A 15589-nucleotide genomic window follows, 5' to 3' on the forward strand; every position below is an offset into this window, starting at 1 on the left:
GTTGTGTTTTTTCTATCATCTCACAAACCTAACAATATCCATAATATGATAAAGATAATAAAAGCAATTCAATGCGCTGTTAAAATGATTTATTAAACATGTAAAGGGTATGTCACACAAACATCACTTACACTGAAAAGAAAAAGGCATCACTGTATTTCCAAGCATTTTAAAAGCAAAAGTAAACATATAAAACACTACATTTATATCATCACTGTACAATATAAATAAAAATACCACACGCATGATAAAGAATATATTCACAAATTTCATAAAAATTAAACCAAGCACTGGTTTCTACCTCATGTGGCACTAAGAGTGATTGCAAATCACACTTCTGATGTTTCCTGGACAGATGTCAGTGTGTTGTAAGGTACAATTCAGCAGCGCTTTCAGAGGCCTGCCCTTGTTCCACTGAGCGTGACAAATCCTTATGACAGGAGGGTGATCAGTGCATCCAGAAACTTGGTCCTGTCCTCCATCTTCAGTTCAATTACTGAAGAGGAAGAAAATGGGTCAGAACAGAAGTGTATGACTAAAAGGATCAGTCATATCAGTGGCATGTGGGCCATACCATGTAAGGTTTTAAACAAGTTACTGTAATAAGACATCATTGGGAGGTTTATTGCAAGCAGTTTTTGAAATACAGTATAATACTATTCATCTGAATCACTTAATATTGAGAGGCAGCCTGGGGGAAATCTGTTATATTCAACATATTAACCCACATCGAGGCTTTCTGAAGTACTACATGTCCAATCATGTACATTTTAAATGTTTAGAATTTAAATCATAGCCATCATTAGAAAAACTGACAGCTACAGATTTCGGACGGAAATCTTACAACAGCATAATGCACTGTCGATTATACACTTTGTGGTGTGACAGTTACCCCATTACTCACTAATACTCAGTAGTGTGATTGTTTCAGAGGTCTGAAGTTCAAATGAATGCAATTCAGGGCTGCCACCTAGTGGCCAATGTGAAGAAAATCAATGCATTGACCATGGACCACATTGGACACGGTCCCCAGGGCTCAATCAAATCGGTTAATAAAGTATTCAGTCAACCAATGCAACATTATGGCAACTATCAGTTTGAGACTTTGCTTGAAACTTACCTGATGTATCAAAGTGGTCATGGAGTGTTCTGGAGCTGGTGCTCTCCGCAGCTTTCTCAAAAGCCCGGCCAAAGAAACTAGTAAGGGAAAAGGTTCATAGTGATCAAATGAATATGAAATAGTATACACAGATTTAAACAAACACAATCTGCATAAATATCTTAATTTGAAAAGAATATTTAGATCAGGCTATTTGAATATCGAAACAGCAACATCTTCATGTCAAATAAAAAATAAAAATACCTTCTTAAGCAAGGATTTGAAAAGAATCCCTGACCTACATGTCCAATCAGTATACAGTAGGAAGGGAAAAGCTACATCCATGCATCTCTGAATTTTCAATCATCATAATAGCACACCGGTGATTTATTGATATCATGCAGCTCTTACTTCTTCTTGTCAGAGGTCTCAGACTCTGGAGGGATGCCCAGGATGATGACCGTGCCCTTCTCCACATCCAGGGGAGCAGCCATGATCAGGGGCAGCAGCTTACAGCGCTTGTTCCTCGTCTGATTGAGAAGAGGAAGAAATGGAGATGTTAACAACTGCGCTCACCGCACACAAGCAGAGCAACCTCTTCTCAGTGTTTGGATGGCGATGTGCCTCGGGGAACTCACAGAACGGACAAAAGCTTTCAGGAGGTACTTGCTGAGCAGAGTTAAGGCCATGGGTTTGGAAAACAGCTTCACATCGGGGGTGCCCTATATGTATACATATAATGGAGGAAAGGATTAGAGTTTGCAGAGGATGTAGAAGCCACAGGATATACATACAATTGTTACGCAGACATGCACCGACCTCCATGAGGTAGCAGTAGAGGAAAGGTCCCTGGGACACGATGAGATTGGTACAAATGCAGCTGGCCACCGTCTGTTGGATGGCCATCAGCTTCTTCTTGGCTAAGTTGATGCCCAAGTGTAACCGCTCCAGGTTACTCCTGCAAGGGGCGAGACAGGGAGAAATCAGTTGGTCTACTAAATAAATTACACTGAACGTTTGAGTTCAGATAAATATGAATTACAGTCAAGGTTGAGAAATACATCAATCCTGCTGATAATCTCAACATTTCTGAGCATATTCAATTTTCAATTCAATGGGCTTTATTGTAGTATGTGAAATATAGTATGTGAAAATGTCAAATTTGGGCAATTTCTTTGCATGCAAAACGTGTTTGCATGCATTTGTGACAAGCAGTACAATCACCCTCACTAATAAATACTAATAGGGGAATACTAAAGTTGTGTGACATTATGGCACTCATTGTATTCATTCGATGTGTTCCTGTGAAATATACCTGGAAAGACAGTCGAGAGCCTTTATGAAGTTGTCGCTGGCGCCCTCATCTTTCTCTGTGTTCTCGAGCAAGGCAGCGGCAGCATGCACAACATCACTGGCCAGGAAACGGTTCTTAAAGCCAAAGTGAACACCAAACGTCTGGATACGGATGTCCTTCATACTGGTGTGTGGGTGTGACACGGACAATGTGAATTGCAACAATTTTCACTTAGAATTGTGTATATATGCACACTAATATAAAAAATAAGTAGTAAGGAACACACATTTTTAGCAATGAATTTCCAAAACTTTTCCAAAACTTTTCCAGAATATTTAGCCAAATTTCCAGGCCTATATAACAATCATTCAGCACAATAATGTGTCTCTTACTCCTATGTACAATGCCCAAAGATAGGCAGTGTAGCAAAATAAACAAATAAAAAACAATAAAAAGTGTTTGGGGCGGGGCACAGGCGCGAAACCTCGCTCAAATAGAGACCCTGCGAGCGAAAATAGGAGGGGTGGACGACGTCGTTGCACGGTTCGCGGTAGGTCAGGACGGTCTCATTCAAAAACATGTATTTTAATGAGATTTCATCGCCCGCTCGCGTCGCGTCACGTCGCATCGCTGGCAGAGCGGATGGGGTGTTACACAGCCTGTTCGGCGAAAAACTACTTATGTTACATATTTCGTGTAATGTTATACATGTTTATGAAAAGTTTATTAAAAAAAATCAATAGCCAAAAACAATGCATAGCCAAATATTTTTCCAGGACCTTTGATCAATTCCAAACCTTTTCCAGTACTGGATTTATTTATTTTTTATTTCAAAATGTTTCCAGGAATTTCATGACCGTGGGGACCCTGAAGGAAGTAGTTTGACTGTCATTTCTGTTGTAAATTTCTCTAGAACCATACCCATATTTATTGGAAGACTCCTCTATGACATCCCTTAGGTTCTCCTTGATTGACATGTCCATGGAGTTGAATTTCTGACGGACCTGCTTCAATGGCAAACTGAGAAGAAATTACACAAAATACCAAGTGCTAGTGAGAAACACAGCATAATATTTCCGAACATCCATTTCAGCAGGTCAGGTTATTTCTCTCTAATTGAGGTTTCGTGGCAGAGAAGGCAACGCTCAACTTTCACTTTACTGATGACTCCTGCTCCATAAACATTGAATCCTTATCCCATCAAATCATGTCAATACAACCTGCTGATGTCCTGCAACATAAAATACCTATGCTTTTTGCTGAATCCTCATGCCGTGTATGCACAATCTTAGGACTCACCCCATGTCTGCTAGGAACTCCTGGAGTTTCTTCTGTCCATTCAGAGACCACAGTTTGAAGTTGCAGGACGTGTAGCAAGAGTTACAAATACTCTCATAAAGAGACCAGTGCTGGTAGAGCGTCAGACGCAGACTGGGGTGCAGCAGTTAAGGAGAAACACCAAGAGAGGGAGAGAGGAAATACCACAAACCACAAATATACTGGGCACCATTGATTCCTATCGTAACAACATGTAGTGATGGTGCAGGGGAAAATGTTGCCATGCTAGTGTATCCAGGATACTCGTATTCAAAAGAGATCCTCATGCAGTCGATGGAGAGGGAGTTCTCCTCGTCCTCGTTCCTGTGGTTGTGACGGGAGACGTGACGCTGCAGGGTGGCGATGTCTGTCACATACTTCATGCTGACAGAGATGAGGGACAGAGAAGCACAGCATGTTGACGTGTGATCAGATAGAATCATGCACTATGTATATTGCAATTCAATACACTGAGGACTTTAGTCAAAACATTGGTAGCTTTATAATAAGATTATTTAGCATAGTGGCTACAAGTGTGTGACTGTGCTCCTCCAAACTATAAAATATGAAAATGATATGGCTAAGACGAAGATGACAGAGCGTAGTAACATCACGCTCTAACAGTCAGTATACTTAGTTTAGTTCTGTATATGGCTATATACAGAACTATATAGCCATATAGTTATATTTGGATATGGTAAACATATTACTTACTTGGTGATTTTATCATGAACCCACTGGTCTGTCAGGCCAATGATAGCCCACCTGCAAAACACCAAAACAATTTGTCTCAGATGCCACACTGCTGTGCATCAAAAATTATAAAATCATCATTCACATCATAATAATAGTGCATGCACAATTAAAGCAATGTCTCAAATGTATACAGTTCAGATATTTGCATGCTTCTTATGCCAGAAAAACAACATCTACAGTAATAGCTTACCACAGCATATCCTTGGTATCTTTAGTCAACACCCAGGCCAGCTCAAATATCACCATTGCAGCCTGACAAGAGGAAATGCATTTAAAGACTATGGCATTTTTATTAAATGTTTTCTTAGGCACATTTGCCTACAATAATGCTAATATAAAGGGTGAACATTAATTAATATACTCACAGAGGTGCCATGGTATTCATACTGTTCATAGTCAAACAAGATCTCACGTCTGTGAAATGAGCGCATAAGTTAGCATTAACATCTGCACTGTGCTTTATGAACATTTGTCACCTCCTAAGAGAGAATACTTTACCTTCGTGCCTCCCATTCTCTCTTCGCCCGCTGCCTTTCAATCCTCCTTTCCACTGCTCCCTACAATGAGACGATGGAAAACGATACAGCGACTGGTTAGCATCACCCCACTCACAGCAGAGCAGTGTTTTGCGAATATGAATATAAATCCTCCCCATCAACACGCACATCTTCAAATCTCCTGCGTTTCCCAGAAGGCTCTGTGCCCTCGTCGCTTTCATTCCCAGAGTCACCTCCCTCTTCATCCTCATCGCGGAAGATGTCATCGTAGGAGGGCACACCCAGGTCATCGTCCTGTTTGATCAGAAGCTTGATCTGTGGCAAGGAAATACAAGAAGGATTTGTACATGTTAACATAAACATACCATACCTGGGCAGGTATGGTATTTTGGCTTTTAGTGAGGCTTAACATGGCACTGGTGCAACTAAGATTGGTTTAAGTGTCTAAGAACACAAGACAAAGGACGGAACATATAGTATATCCACTCAGGAGGTCAATACAAGGAAACAACACAACCAGGATAAAATACAATCTGTCTCAACTTCATCTAGCTTCCTGAAAAATGCTATGGTGGGGCATGTTTTTAATAATAATACATTTTATTTGTAATGCACTTTATATTTGAACCAAATCTCAAATGTACACTGTCTCTTAATTGGTTCTTCTAGATTGTAAAGCACTTTGATCATCACTAGTTTGTTTGAAATGTGCTATAGAAATATAGGTACAGCAGTACCCGAATGCTATCCCACCTGATTGTCATTGTAGACATTGACCACATCCACAGGCCGGTGGGTGTCACAAATGAAGAAGATAGAGTCTTCATCTGGTAGGAGTGTCTCTAGGAGGTCAACGTTGGCCCCACAGTTGATCAGAACAAAAAACTGAAACTACAACAAACAGTCAGGTTTAAGAACTAAGTATACATTCGCTGAGGTACAGCCATAAATAAACCTTTGCAAGCATTGCAAAAACTAACATGATTTCAAGTGAACAATCAACAGTCAGCTCTTTCCATCATCCAGTTATTTTTTGTCATGTTCATTCCCTGTTTTGGTCACAAAATATCAATTACCTGCTCCTTGTGTTCAAGGAAAGCAGTACCCAGGTCTTGCCAGCCTGTAACTGGCACCAGCGTGTACTGGACCTGGTCACAGTGGAACAGTGCCTGACAAAGAGCAAATAGTAAACAAGGTCAGTTTGTTGTTGCCAACAGTTTAGTTTTTTTCACTGACAATAAACACATTTTAAATCCCCAAGTAGAGTAGACGATTCCAACTGGCTAATGTTTCTCAACAGCTACATTATGGCAGTTTATAAACAACAATCCTCACAACTATACTACTTTTAATCCACTACAATTATTTGAATACTTGAGTTACTTACTAGTTACTTCGTAGATTTGTATTACTATAACAAAACATACATTAAGTTAATGTATGTTTTGTAATAATAATTAAAAAAGGTTAAAAAAGAGGTTAATGTCATTAACCTCTTCAGCCCTTTATATACTTCGGCAATTTGAAAATAGCCTTTTACTCAAGTTAATTTTGAAAACCGAACATTTACTTAACAGAGTAACAGAGTATTTCTACATTATAGTATTGATACTTTTACTGAAGCAAAACATGCGAGTACTTCTTCCACCAATGTAAACAAGTGTACAATATGAATACTAACTGAATACTTTACCTGCAGTATCTTACAGGCACAAAGAGCATCGATGTCTGATGAGACCAGAAGGGCGACTCTCTGAAAGGGTTCATGGGAGAGAGAAACGTAGAGTCAGAATATTAGTATACATGTTTCAATCTAAAATAGCTTGCGTTAGCCAACGTAGCATAAACAACTCGCACCTGGTTGGCGACAACGTCGTAAAACTCCTTTCTTATGTCCGTAACAAACATTGTCTCCACAATGTGATAATGTATATATTTAAAAGACTTAAAACACCATATAGAGACTTGAAAACAAATATTTGTCTGAATAACAGTGTTGTCAGAGCCTTTGCTGTTGTCCAGTTTCTCTTCCTTCCTTGTTAGAAATGTGCCGCCAAAACCATACGTCAGATTCAACCAATCAGAGCGGGTGGGGCAAGTACGGGTAGCGTCTGATTGGTTACTTTGTTGTAAGACAACCCCCGACATCCGGGTTGCTTTCAGCTGTGTTGCCATGCCGGCTTATTATAAGCGGCTTTGGGCTTGTTTTTCTGTTAAGTTGCTTAAATATTGGCAGTGGTTGTATTTTTTTAAAGTTAGTTTCTAAAGTGTAATTGCTTATTTAGGCTTGCTTCCAAATGTTTTAACTAATATTTAAACCAGTCAAATATTTTCATGAAAATTGTTTGTGCCAGGGAGCATTTGTGTTGTTAGAATGTTTCAAAAGATATTCCAATTCCAAATATTCTACATTTTATTACGAGTTTTTGAAAATAGCAGATTGGCTATTGTCAACTATTAGCCTACGCATACAGGTTTTAAGTGCTCATGTGGCTTCAAGTTGCTTCTTTTGGGTTTGTTTTCCTAGACGTGGTTGCTTATTTCTCTCACAAAATCTGGCAACATTAGTTGCGTTCAGCCTTTCAATCAAACAGATTCAGAATCAGTGTAGAGTAGTAGATTAAAGTGCACTTGTCTGTACTCTGACTTGGCCTTATGGCCTGCATGTGGTTCTCGAACATTTTTATACCAAGTACCCCCAAATTGATATGATTTAACTGCGGACCCCGATCTGAGAAGGTTTTGTGCCAGGGAGTCAGGGACCCCCAGAAGAGAAGATTTGTGTATTGTTTTAATTTCAAAATTATAACAAAATGCAGATCTACAAGCTCACAACATGTAGTGAGCTTGTAGATCAACTATTTCTGAATATGCATTGATATATTCTATAATTCTGATATTTAATTGTATCAAGATTTCCTTGATACAATTCAATTGGAAATTATAGCATGAGGTCCACAGGGCAAACTTGATAACAGTTCAGTGAATGAGCAGGAAATCTGGCATATTGTTTTGAATGATATTAGTAAAAAAACATATTGTGCTATATTATACCACATGTTATATGATCAGAAGGCATATCTGGGTTCATAATAAGCAAACCGACTATGCAGAGATTTGAGAAGTTTATTTAGAAACACCAAGTTTCATGAAAAGCATCACATGTACAATCAGGATACTGTGTCCACAGGAGCAGTCGTTAAGGTTGATTTAGTTAGTTGCGCGCTGCTGTTGCACACCCAAAATAGCCGATCTACAAGCTCACCTGTTGCAGTGCAACACATTGTGAACTTGTAGATTTATTTTTGGTGCGTGACACGGTGAGCAACCACGTACAAATCAGGCATATGTGTCCAACAAGCCAAGGTAATCAGCATGACAACAAAGCACTAGCTTCGATTTTTAAAAATCCCTGACCACAGTAGCAAATCTGAAATAAATCATGATGATTAATTGGGGACGTTAACAACAACCCTACCTTCAGATCTGAAAGAAAAGCTATAGAAAAATGGAGGAGTTGCTTTAGGGCCGGTAGATACCAAGGTCAGGCATGATGACCTAATTAGAGTATATACTTTACCAGTGGAGCATGCATGATGACATCATTTACAGCATTTACTCAAAGAGCAGTGGGGTGCAATAGCCATTGTATGTATAGCATTAACCCACAATTGTGAAAGATTTTCTTTTTAAAACAATATGTACTATTTTCACATTGGGGTACACAAGTAAATAATCAAATAATTCAAGTTAATTCCGGCATGCCAAAAAGAACTAAAACAAATGAAATATAGCACTTTTAGTGACTTGTGCATTATCCCACAAATAAGATCTACAAAAGGAAATTGACATAAAATATTGGTCTCAATGGTCTGTAAAAGATTGTTTCTTATTCAGTTTCTCAACTGCAGCTCGCTCAGTTATACATTTTTGTACCCATCAAATACACATCATTTAAATCTATAGAGAAAAAACTGAAAAACATTTGAGGTAAATAATAAAAGGCAGCATATCATATTTTAAACATAATCTATATCCAGACATATTGAAATGCCACTGCTTCACATAAATAGACTGCAAAACAATGAGCTAAGATGCTGACCCAAGTAATTTCTACAACATACTGTAAAAGTTTAGAGAAAATATTCCCCACCATGAGCAGTGTATAGTTCATTGACCGTATTCACGTGGCAGCCATTTTGCTCCTATGTCATGCTAGGGTTAAACATGATCAATTGGTTAACAATGAATGAGAACCACTGTGCAATGCAATAAACAAAGGCACAAAGTAGTCTGTTGTTTCTGCCAAACCATTTGGTCTAAAACCACTGTGATCTGATTGCTTCTGCTCAATTCACAGCAATGAACAAAGTGCTTCGATCCATCAAGGCTTCATGTGGATCGACACAGGACAATGGCTGCTTTTTTTCAGTTCCCGTGTAAGACCATCCGGAAAAAAGAAAGACCCGGACAAAAAGTGAAACACAAAAAAGAAGAACAAACTAAACCATCATCTGTGCTGTGGCTTTGTCTGTCCATCAAACTGTTGATAGTAAGAACAGCACACAAACACTCCTAGACATAAATAGCATTAAAAAAATGAACCCTCCCCTGTAAGTGCTCAGAATACATTTGTCTACGAACAAGATATAAAACCTCAGCAGCAGAAACAGTGGAAAGTTAGCACCACATACCAGGAGGGGTTAGGCCTTTACAGTCAGACCAACCCCACACAGTTTCAACAGAAGGGTCTGATTCCATTTCAGCTCCTACCAGTCTACTCCTGCCTACTAGATGATGCCTTACCCCCAACTACCTGATATTATGCAGCTGGTACTATGCAGTGGAAAGTGCCAATAGTCCGCACTTCAAAAGGGCTTGAATAGGTTAGGAGAAAGATCTAGGTTGCAGTAATAGAACCAGGCCAAAGCCTGAGACTACCATTGTTTTCTGTTACAGTATTACCCAATTTGTAGCCTAGTTAATGTCGATGAGCATACCTGTACAAGTAAAAACCAAGCACAGAAGGCTTTGCAAAAAGAGTTACTCCAAAATGTGTTAATGGAAATATATGACATTCATAATGTGCTTTAGGAAGACAGATATTTAAAGCACTAGACAAGAGGAGTGGCAAGTGCCCAAATATGTTTTCTATATGATGCAATTGCAAGGGCAACAAAAGACGGATTGTATTTAGATACGGTTAGTCCGCAGAAAAACTTTACATCAATCATTTCTTAAACAAACAAGAAGGAAAAAATAAAATATTTCATCAAGACAAATCAGATCTACAATTTCTACCCTGGTCTTCAAGAACAGATACAGTAAAACTTGGAAAAACTCTCAAGCAGTGCCTTTGGTTAAGGAACTGTTATACAAGAAGTTAGTAAGGAACCAAAAGGCAGTGAGCTATTTGTCTAGTGTTTTGTTGAGCTGGTTAGCGGTTGTGTATATCTGAAGTTCTGTACAGTAAGTGTGTGGGCAAATTGTGAAGTGGCCTATTACAAATGACACAAATACTGCAAAGTTGTCCAGTTACAGTGCTTTCTACAGGGGCAATATGTAATTGGAGTTGGCCAACTTGCGTTCCTGTGCAGCGGGTACAGTCTCTCTGTGACGTAGAGGCCTGTGGCAGTCGGGGTCCTGTAGCGGTGGATAGTGCTGTCTATAACACAACCAAGCAAATGCAAATCCCAGCAGAGACCCTACCAAAACATCTACATGAAGGGGAGAGAACAGAACAATCATATAATTATTCATCTGAGCATGGGGACATTACCTGATTTTATTCTTTGTGCCTAGCTTGGAAGCTGGTCCAAGTAGAGTTGAATTGGTTCTTTTCAGTGAATGGCTCATTAGTTGCTTAAGTTTAGGTGAATCCAGAATGCTTATACCATTATACTATGTTAATGCACAAGCAAACTGGCTCTTCAAAGAGAATCAGAATGCCCATCACTACACTAGTTCAAACTGGGTTAAGGTTAGCTCCATTAAGAACCTCTCACTCCGCTATACAGCTCCGAGATGAGGTTCTATGTCGAGGTCTCCCAGAATCGGTTGAACGGCCGCAAAGACTCCGCTGTTTACCCTTTTATCTACATCGTACCCAAAAACGAATGGTAGATTCCAAAGCGCATGGATGTTAAAGGTTTGGTCGGGCACAAAATATTTTAGGTCGGGGACGAAATTACCCGTTTAAATCGCTTATTTAGTCAGCCTGTGGCCATGTTTCCCATTGTAGCCAAAGCGGGAGCAGTACTGGCACCGGACGTAGTGGGGTTTTAAGGGTTGAATGGGAAAGTTTCGTCTAAAATATTTTGTATATATGTAGATAAAAGTAGATAAATATATATCTGTAGAAGGGTAAAAGGGTAAATAGTGGAGCCTTTGCGGCCGTTCAACTGATTCTGGGAGACATAGAACCTCATCTTGGAGCTGTATAGCGGAGTGAGAGGTTCTTAATGGAGCTAGGTTAAGGTATGCTTCATTGTGCAGTGACTTTTGTCTTTTTATTTCATGCATGTGTAATTATATGCATACTATGATTAAGATATTTAAGACGAATTCAGATTTTTATTGCACTACCCTTTTTACTCTACATTTGTTCAAAGAGTCATATGACAAGTGCTTAGGCTCACACCTTGCCAGTGGTGCTTGTAGTCACAGGTTCTGGAGAGGGCAATCATGGATGCGATAAGTATCGGGGTGAGGAAGACACACAGCCGCCATGCCCTGCCTTGGCCCCCTGGACTGAAGCACCGCAGTTTACCTCCCACATACAGCGCTGTGAAACCCAACCCAGCAAAGGCAACTGGGGAAAGAGACAGAATGAGATCCATAGAGAAGCAATGAAAATACTTGCACAGCCTGGAGGTAAAAACATATTTGCATTTGAAACTATTAGCCTACTCTATGCCTTTTTAAAAATACTATACACCCTATTGTTTCCTTTGTGACTGTTGATATACAAACATATCAGGGACAGGGAACTCTCTTACAGGAGGAGTGTCCACTGGGGAAGCTCTTCCTGCCTTCCACGACGACATCTGGGTCACCGCTGCAGTGCATCTCCAGGTTCATCTGACCGTCTGGGAAACATCGGTAAAAGAAGTCTGGTCGTGGCCTGGGACAGGGACATTCCATCATGATACTGAATTCTATGGTGCACTGGTGCAAGACAACTGCTTGCACAGTAGATTACACACATGCTTGCTCCAGAAGAAACTCACCTGCCAACGACCAGCTTGATGGCGTTGGTGAAAACACCATTCAAAACCAGAGTCAGAGTCACAGCTGTAGAAGAGAGGAGGACAGAGAAGAGAACTGAATCAATCTCAGACCCGCCGTCATCCTCCCCTTACTGTACTTATTCGGCCAATGGTGCCTTTATTTCTACAGTTTGAATACAATTTCCGTAAACCATTATGATCCTTACCAAGGGATGCTTCCTTGAGGTCTCCTCTCTCTACCCTCTTCAGGAGGGTGAACATCATGATTACTATCAGAGGGGTGAAACAGGCCACACTCTGGTGCAAAGACAAATAGAAAATAAACATTCAGTTAGAGTTCTTTTTAAAATATAACGTCAAAAAAAGGGATTGTGCAAACCACAAATTACACTCAGTGATGAGTTTTAGAGAGAATACCTGAAAAATAGAGTCTGCATACTAGCCAACTTTGACCGGGCATCAATCAATAGAAAAGAAGAATCAAGAACGTTTATTTGTCACTACTCATACAGGTACAAGCAGTAAAATACAGGCCCAATTTGCCTTAATTACATTGCATCCTTAGCAATCTCACTATTGCACATTTGTACACAAAATGACGATGCTGAAACAATATATTGTGCAGCCCTAGGATTACCCAGTCCATCATGCTGTATAGATCTGCTGCTATGCTCACACACCTTTACTGTATATCTTATCTCAAGTACCATGTGTAAATATGTAGATAACCCGTTTTTTTTTTGTTCTCTTGTTTGATCGCCTTTCCCCTTTGCCCCACTCCCCTTCTTCCCTTTCTTTTTTTTCTATGGAAATAACGATACGATGGCTTGTTTGTGTTTGTGTAGCAGAGTGGATCACAGCCTCAGTCTGTTGACCTAAAAGCCTAATATCTCCCCAGGCCATAGAAATGTGGACTTTTCTTGTTTTAGGAGAGAACCCAGCAGGAGGATATGGACATCAAGAAACCTCACATGCACTCAAGTGTATAATACTCACAAACATAAGAGAGGTAGGTACATGGTCCCTTTCGACACGATGGAACTTATACAACCACATCTCCTCTGCCTGGATTTCACGGTTGAATGGAGGAAGCTGCTCCGTTACACTGTGATAAACACAAATATACACACACTGTAAAATCCGGCTCACTGTTTATTTAACTCAGAGAGAGAGTGTGTGTGTGTGTGTGTGTGTGTGTGTGTGTGTGTGTGTGTGTGTGTGTGTGTGTGTGTGTGTGTGTGTGTGTGTGTGTGTGTGTGTGTGTGTGTGTGCGTGTGCGTGCAAGTCCATTTGGTTACATTTGTACGCTCTCTGAACTACAAATGGATAAATTAGCACTTACTCAATTATATGACAGGTATACCACTGGAACAACATAATGATAATTTTTAATAATGAAATCATAGAACAGAAAATATTAACAAAAGTCATACTCACAGGAACACAATCAAAAGCACCATTCGGATGGATACCTCAGAGAGGAACCCACGTAGGAGCTTCCTCTTCATTTTATTTCTTAAAAGTCCACTTCAGTCAACAGCCAACATGTTCATTCTAGAAGAGAACCCTTTCCTAAAAGGTGTGGGTAAGAAAATGACAGATTACTTCATGTGCTTCTGTGCTGCACCCTCACCTTATTATTACTACATACACCTGACACACCTAGACCACCATGCTGTCATCTCAGCATTAGGCAAAGCACCTGATACAGTGACACCATAGGGTGGCAAAAAGTGAAACAATGTAATTGCAGTGCTTTTGATCATTTCGAGCTCATATGAGCTGCCAGCCAAAACACGGAACAAGGATGACAGGCCTCGCCTTAACATAATACATTACATTAGTTACTAAAACAAAAGCATCTCAAGTCGGCTAAGCTACTGTCTTTAGCAACATCTGTCCTGTCAAGCTGCACAGACATCTGGTCTGGGGGTATATTTAAGCATCCCCTATGCCTGCGTCTGGCCTGTACGTTTATACTAACCTTAAATAATGTCCTTTATCTGCCTCCACCTAGTCACATATTGGTGATGATAACGTGGATCGATCAGGCCTACACATCAATCACTCCATTTGTAGCATTCCTGCAACTACCGTGTTTGAGGAGGACATACAGAACAGTGAGATGATGATCAGTGTTGCCAGGTGTTACGAGAGAAACAAGCAACCAGGTCTATCAAAACAAGCCCAAAAGAAGCGAGCCCTTCGCGGCTTCGTCCTTTAAACATAATGTACATTGATTATTTGAAAATAGCCAATCTACAAGCTCACAACACGTTGCATGCTATTTTTTTTATTTTTTTTTCAATCTTGAAAAAAAAAAGTGCAAAATGTGGAATCTTTTTAATATGATTATAACAACACAATCCACAAATCTGGTATGGGGTTCCCTGGAACAAAAAAGAATCCAGATGGGGGTCCGCAGACAAATACATATTAGTTTGGGCCTTTGGGGGTCCTTGACATGAAAAATATTTGAGAACCACCGATTTCAACCATAATGAAAACAAACAAACATTGGAAATAAGCCCAAATAAGCAACTACACTTATGAAACAAGCCCAAAAAACCGCAACCCGGCCAACTACCAATATTTACAAGCAACTTTACAGAAAAAGAAGCCTAAAGTGGCTTATAATAGGCGGACATGGCAACTCTGATGATGATGATGCCACGGAGCAAGCAGCAGCAAGTCCGTGAAAGCGCTTCAAACCATAGATATATATAAAGGCTAGATGGCTCAAGGGGGCGGCGCAAGCGTAGCTCAACCGCGGCCATCTTGCGACGGTCACTCATAACATTATGTCTATGGTGCATATACTTTGAAATAACCATAGCGTGCTCAATTTTCATCCGATTTTCAAACGGTTTGGTGTTTTGTAAACACCAAAGATGTAGTTATGATACTGCATACTTATAATTATAATCATGTTTTTTTTTTTAATACAATAATATCATAACTACATCATTGGTGTTTACAAAACACCAAACCGTTTGAAAATCGGATGAAAATTGAGCACGCTATGGTTATTTCAAAGTATATGCACCATAGACATAATGTTATGAATGACCGTCCCAAGATGGCCGCCATGTGGCGACGTCGTACTCCATTGGCCAGCAGCGCGGGTGAGTCATCTAGCCTTTATATATATCTATGCTTCAAACAGCCGAGCCACTTCTGGTTCAAGATCTCCAGAATAAGAGCATACATACATGACACAAGTTCACCTGTACAGAAAACAAAACAAACCAATACTTTTAATATGTAATACCTTTAATATTATATTATTATTGACCAGACCATTTGCTAATTGTCAATCCCCACATCAGGTTTTCTGTCTCTCTCCACTGTAGCTATCAAATAAAGATATAAATATAGATTTTTAATAAGGTTCAAT

General features: G+C 39.8%; 2 protein-coding genes across 2 annotated transcripts; both read right to left on the bottom strand.

The window, feature by feature from the left end:
* Positions 1-74: 74 nt before the first annotated feature.
* Positions 75-6989, bottom strand: cdc45 (CDC45 cell division cycle 45 homolog). The gene is made up of 18 exons (XM_084055673.1): positions 6821-6989; positions 6657-6716; positions 6040-6132; positions 5717-5854; positions 5132-5278; positions 4965-5023; positions 4832-4880; positions 4657-4718; positions 4425-4475; positions 3975-4094; positions 3693-3824; positions 3315-3413; positions 2415-2576; positions 1919-2057; positions 1738-1821; positions 1511-1629; positions 1121-1197; positions 75-496 (listed from the first exon to the last, which is right to left on the bottom strand). Exons 1-18 carry the CDS (start codon positions 6869-6871, stop codon positions 432-434), a joined length of 1707 nt encoding a protein of 568 aa, XP_083911799.1. The 5' UTR covers positions 6872-6989; the 3' UTR covers positions 75-431.
* A 1086-nt stretch (positions 6990-8075) lies between these two features.
* On the bottom strand, positions 8076-14315 carry plpp5 (phospholipid phosphatase 5). The gene is made up of 8 exons (XM_084055689.1): positions 14177-14315; positions 13630-13764; positions 13189-13297; positions 12399-12489; positions 12193-12256; positions 11962-12086; positions 11604-11774; positions 8076-10680 (listed from the first exon to the last, which is right to left on the bottom strand). The coding sequence occupies exons 2-8, from the start codon at positions 13698-13700 to the stop codon at positions 10511-10513; spliced, it is 801 nt and encodes a 266-aa protein (XP_083911815.1). The 5' UTR covers positions 13701-13764; positions 14177-14315; the 3' UTR covers positions 8076-10510.
* Positions 14316-15589: the final 1274 nt, after the last annotated feature.

This window comes from Gymnoscopelus microlampas (genome assembly GCF_963454915.1).
Source record: "Gymnoscopelus microlampas genome assembly, chromosome: 4".
In the NCBI taxonomy this organism is placed as follows: Eukaryota; Metazoa; Chordata; class Actinopteri; order Myctophiformes; family Myctophidae; genus Gymnoscopelus; species Gymnoscopelus microlampas.

What these genes read in the sequence shown, in the direction of transcription:
- cdc45 (XM_084055673.1), bottom strand. Translation starts at nt 6,871, where the DNA reads ATGTTTGTTACGGACATAAGAAAGGAGTTTTACGACGTTGTCGCCAAC. An exon ending in GTGCCTGTAAGATACTGCAG is followed by an intron (nt 6,133 to 6,656) that starts GTAAAGTATTCA and finishes GCTCTTTGTCAG; the next exon opens with GCACTGTTCCACTGTGACCA. An exon ending in GTTCATGATAAAATCACCAA is followed by an intron (nt 4,095 to 4,424) that starts GTAAGTAATATG and finishes CATCTCTGTCAG; the next exon opens with CATGAAGTATGTGACAGACA.
- plpp5 (XM_084055689.1), bottom strand. Translation starts at nt 13,700, where the DNA reads ATGAAGAGGAAGCTCCTACGTGGGTTCCTCTCTGAGGTATCCATCCGA. An exon ending in GTGCTTTTGATTGTGTTCCT is followed by an intron (nt 13,298 to 13,629) that starts GTGAGTATGACT and finishes TGTTTATCACAG; the next exon opens with TGTAACGGAGCAGCTTCCTC. An exon ending in CCTCAAGGAAGCATCCCTTG is followed by an intron (nt 12,257 to 12,398) that starts GTAAGGATCATA and finishes TCTCTTCTACAG; the next exon opens with CTGTGACTCTGACTCTGGTT.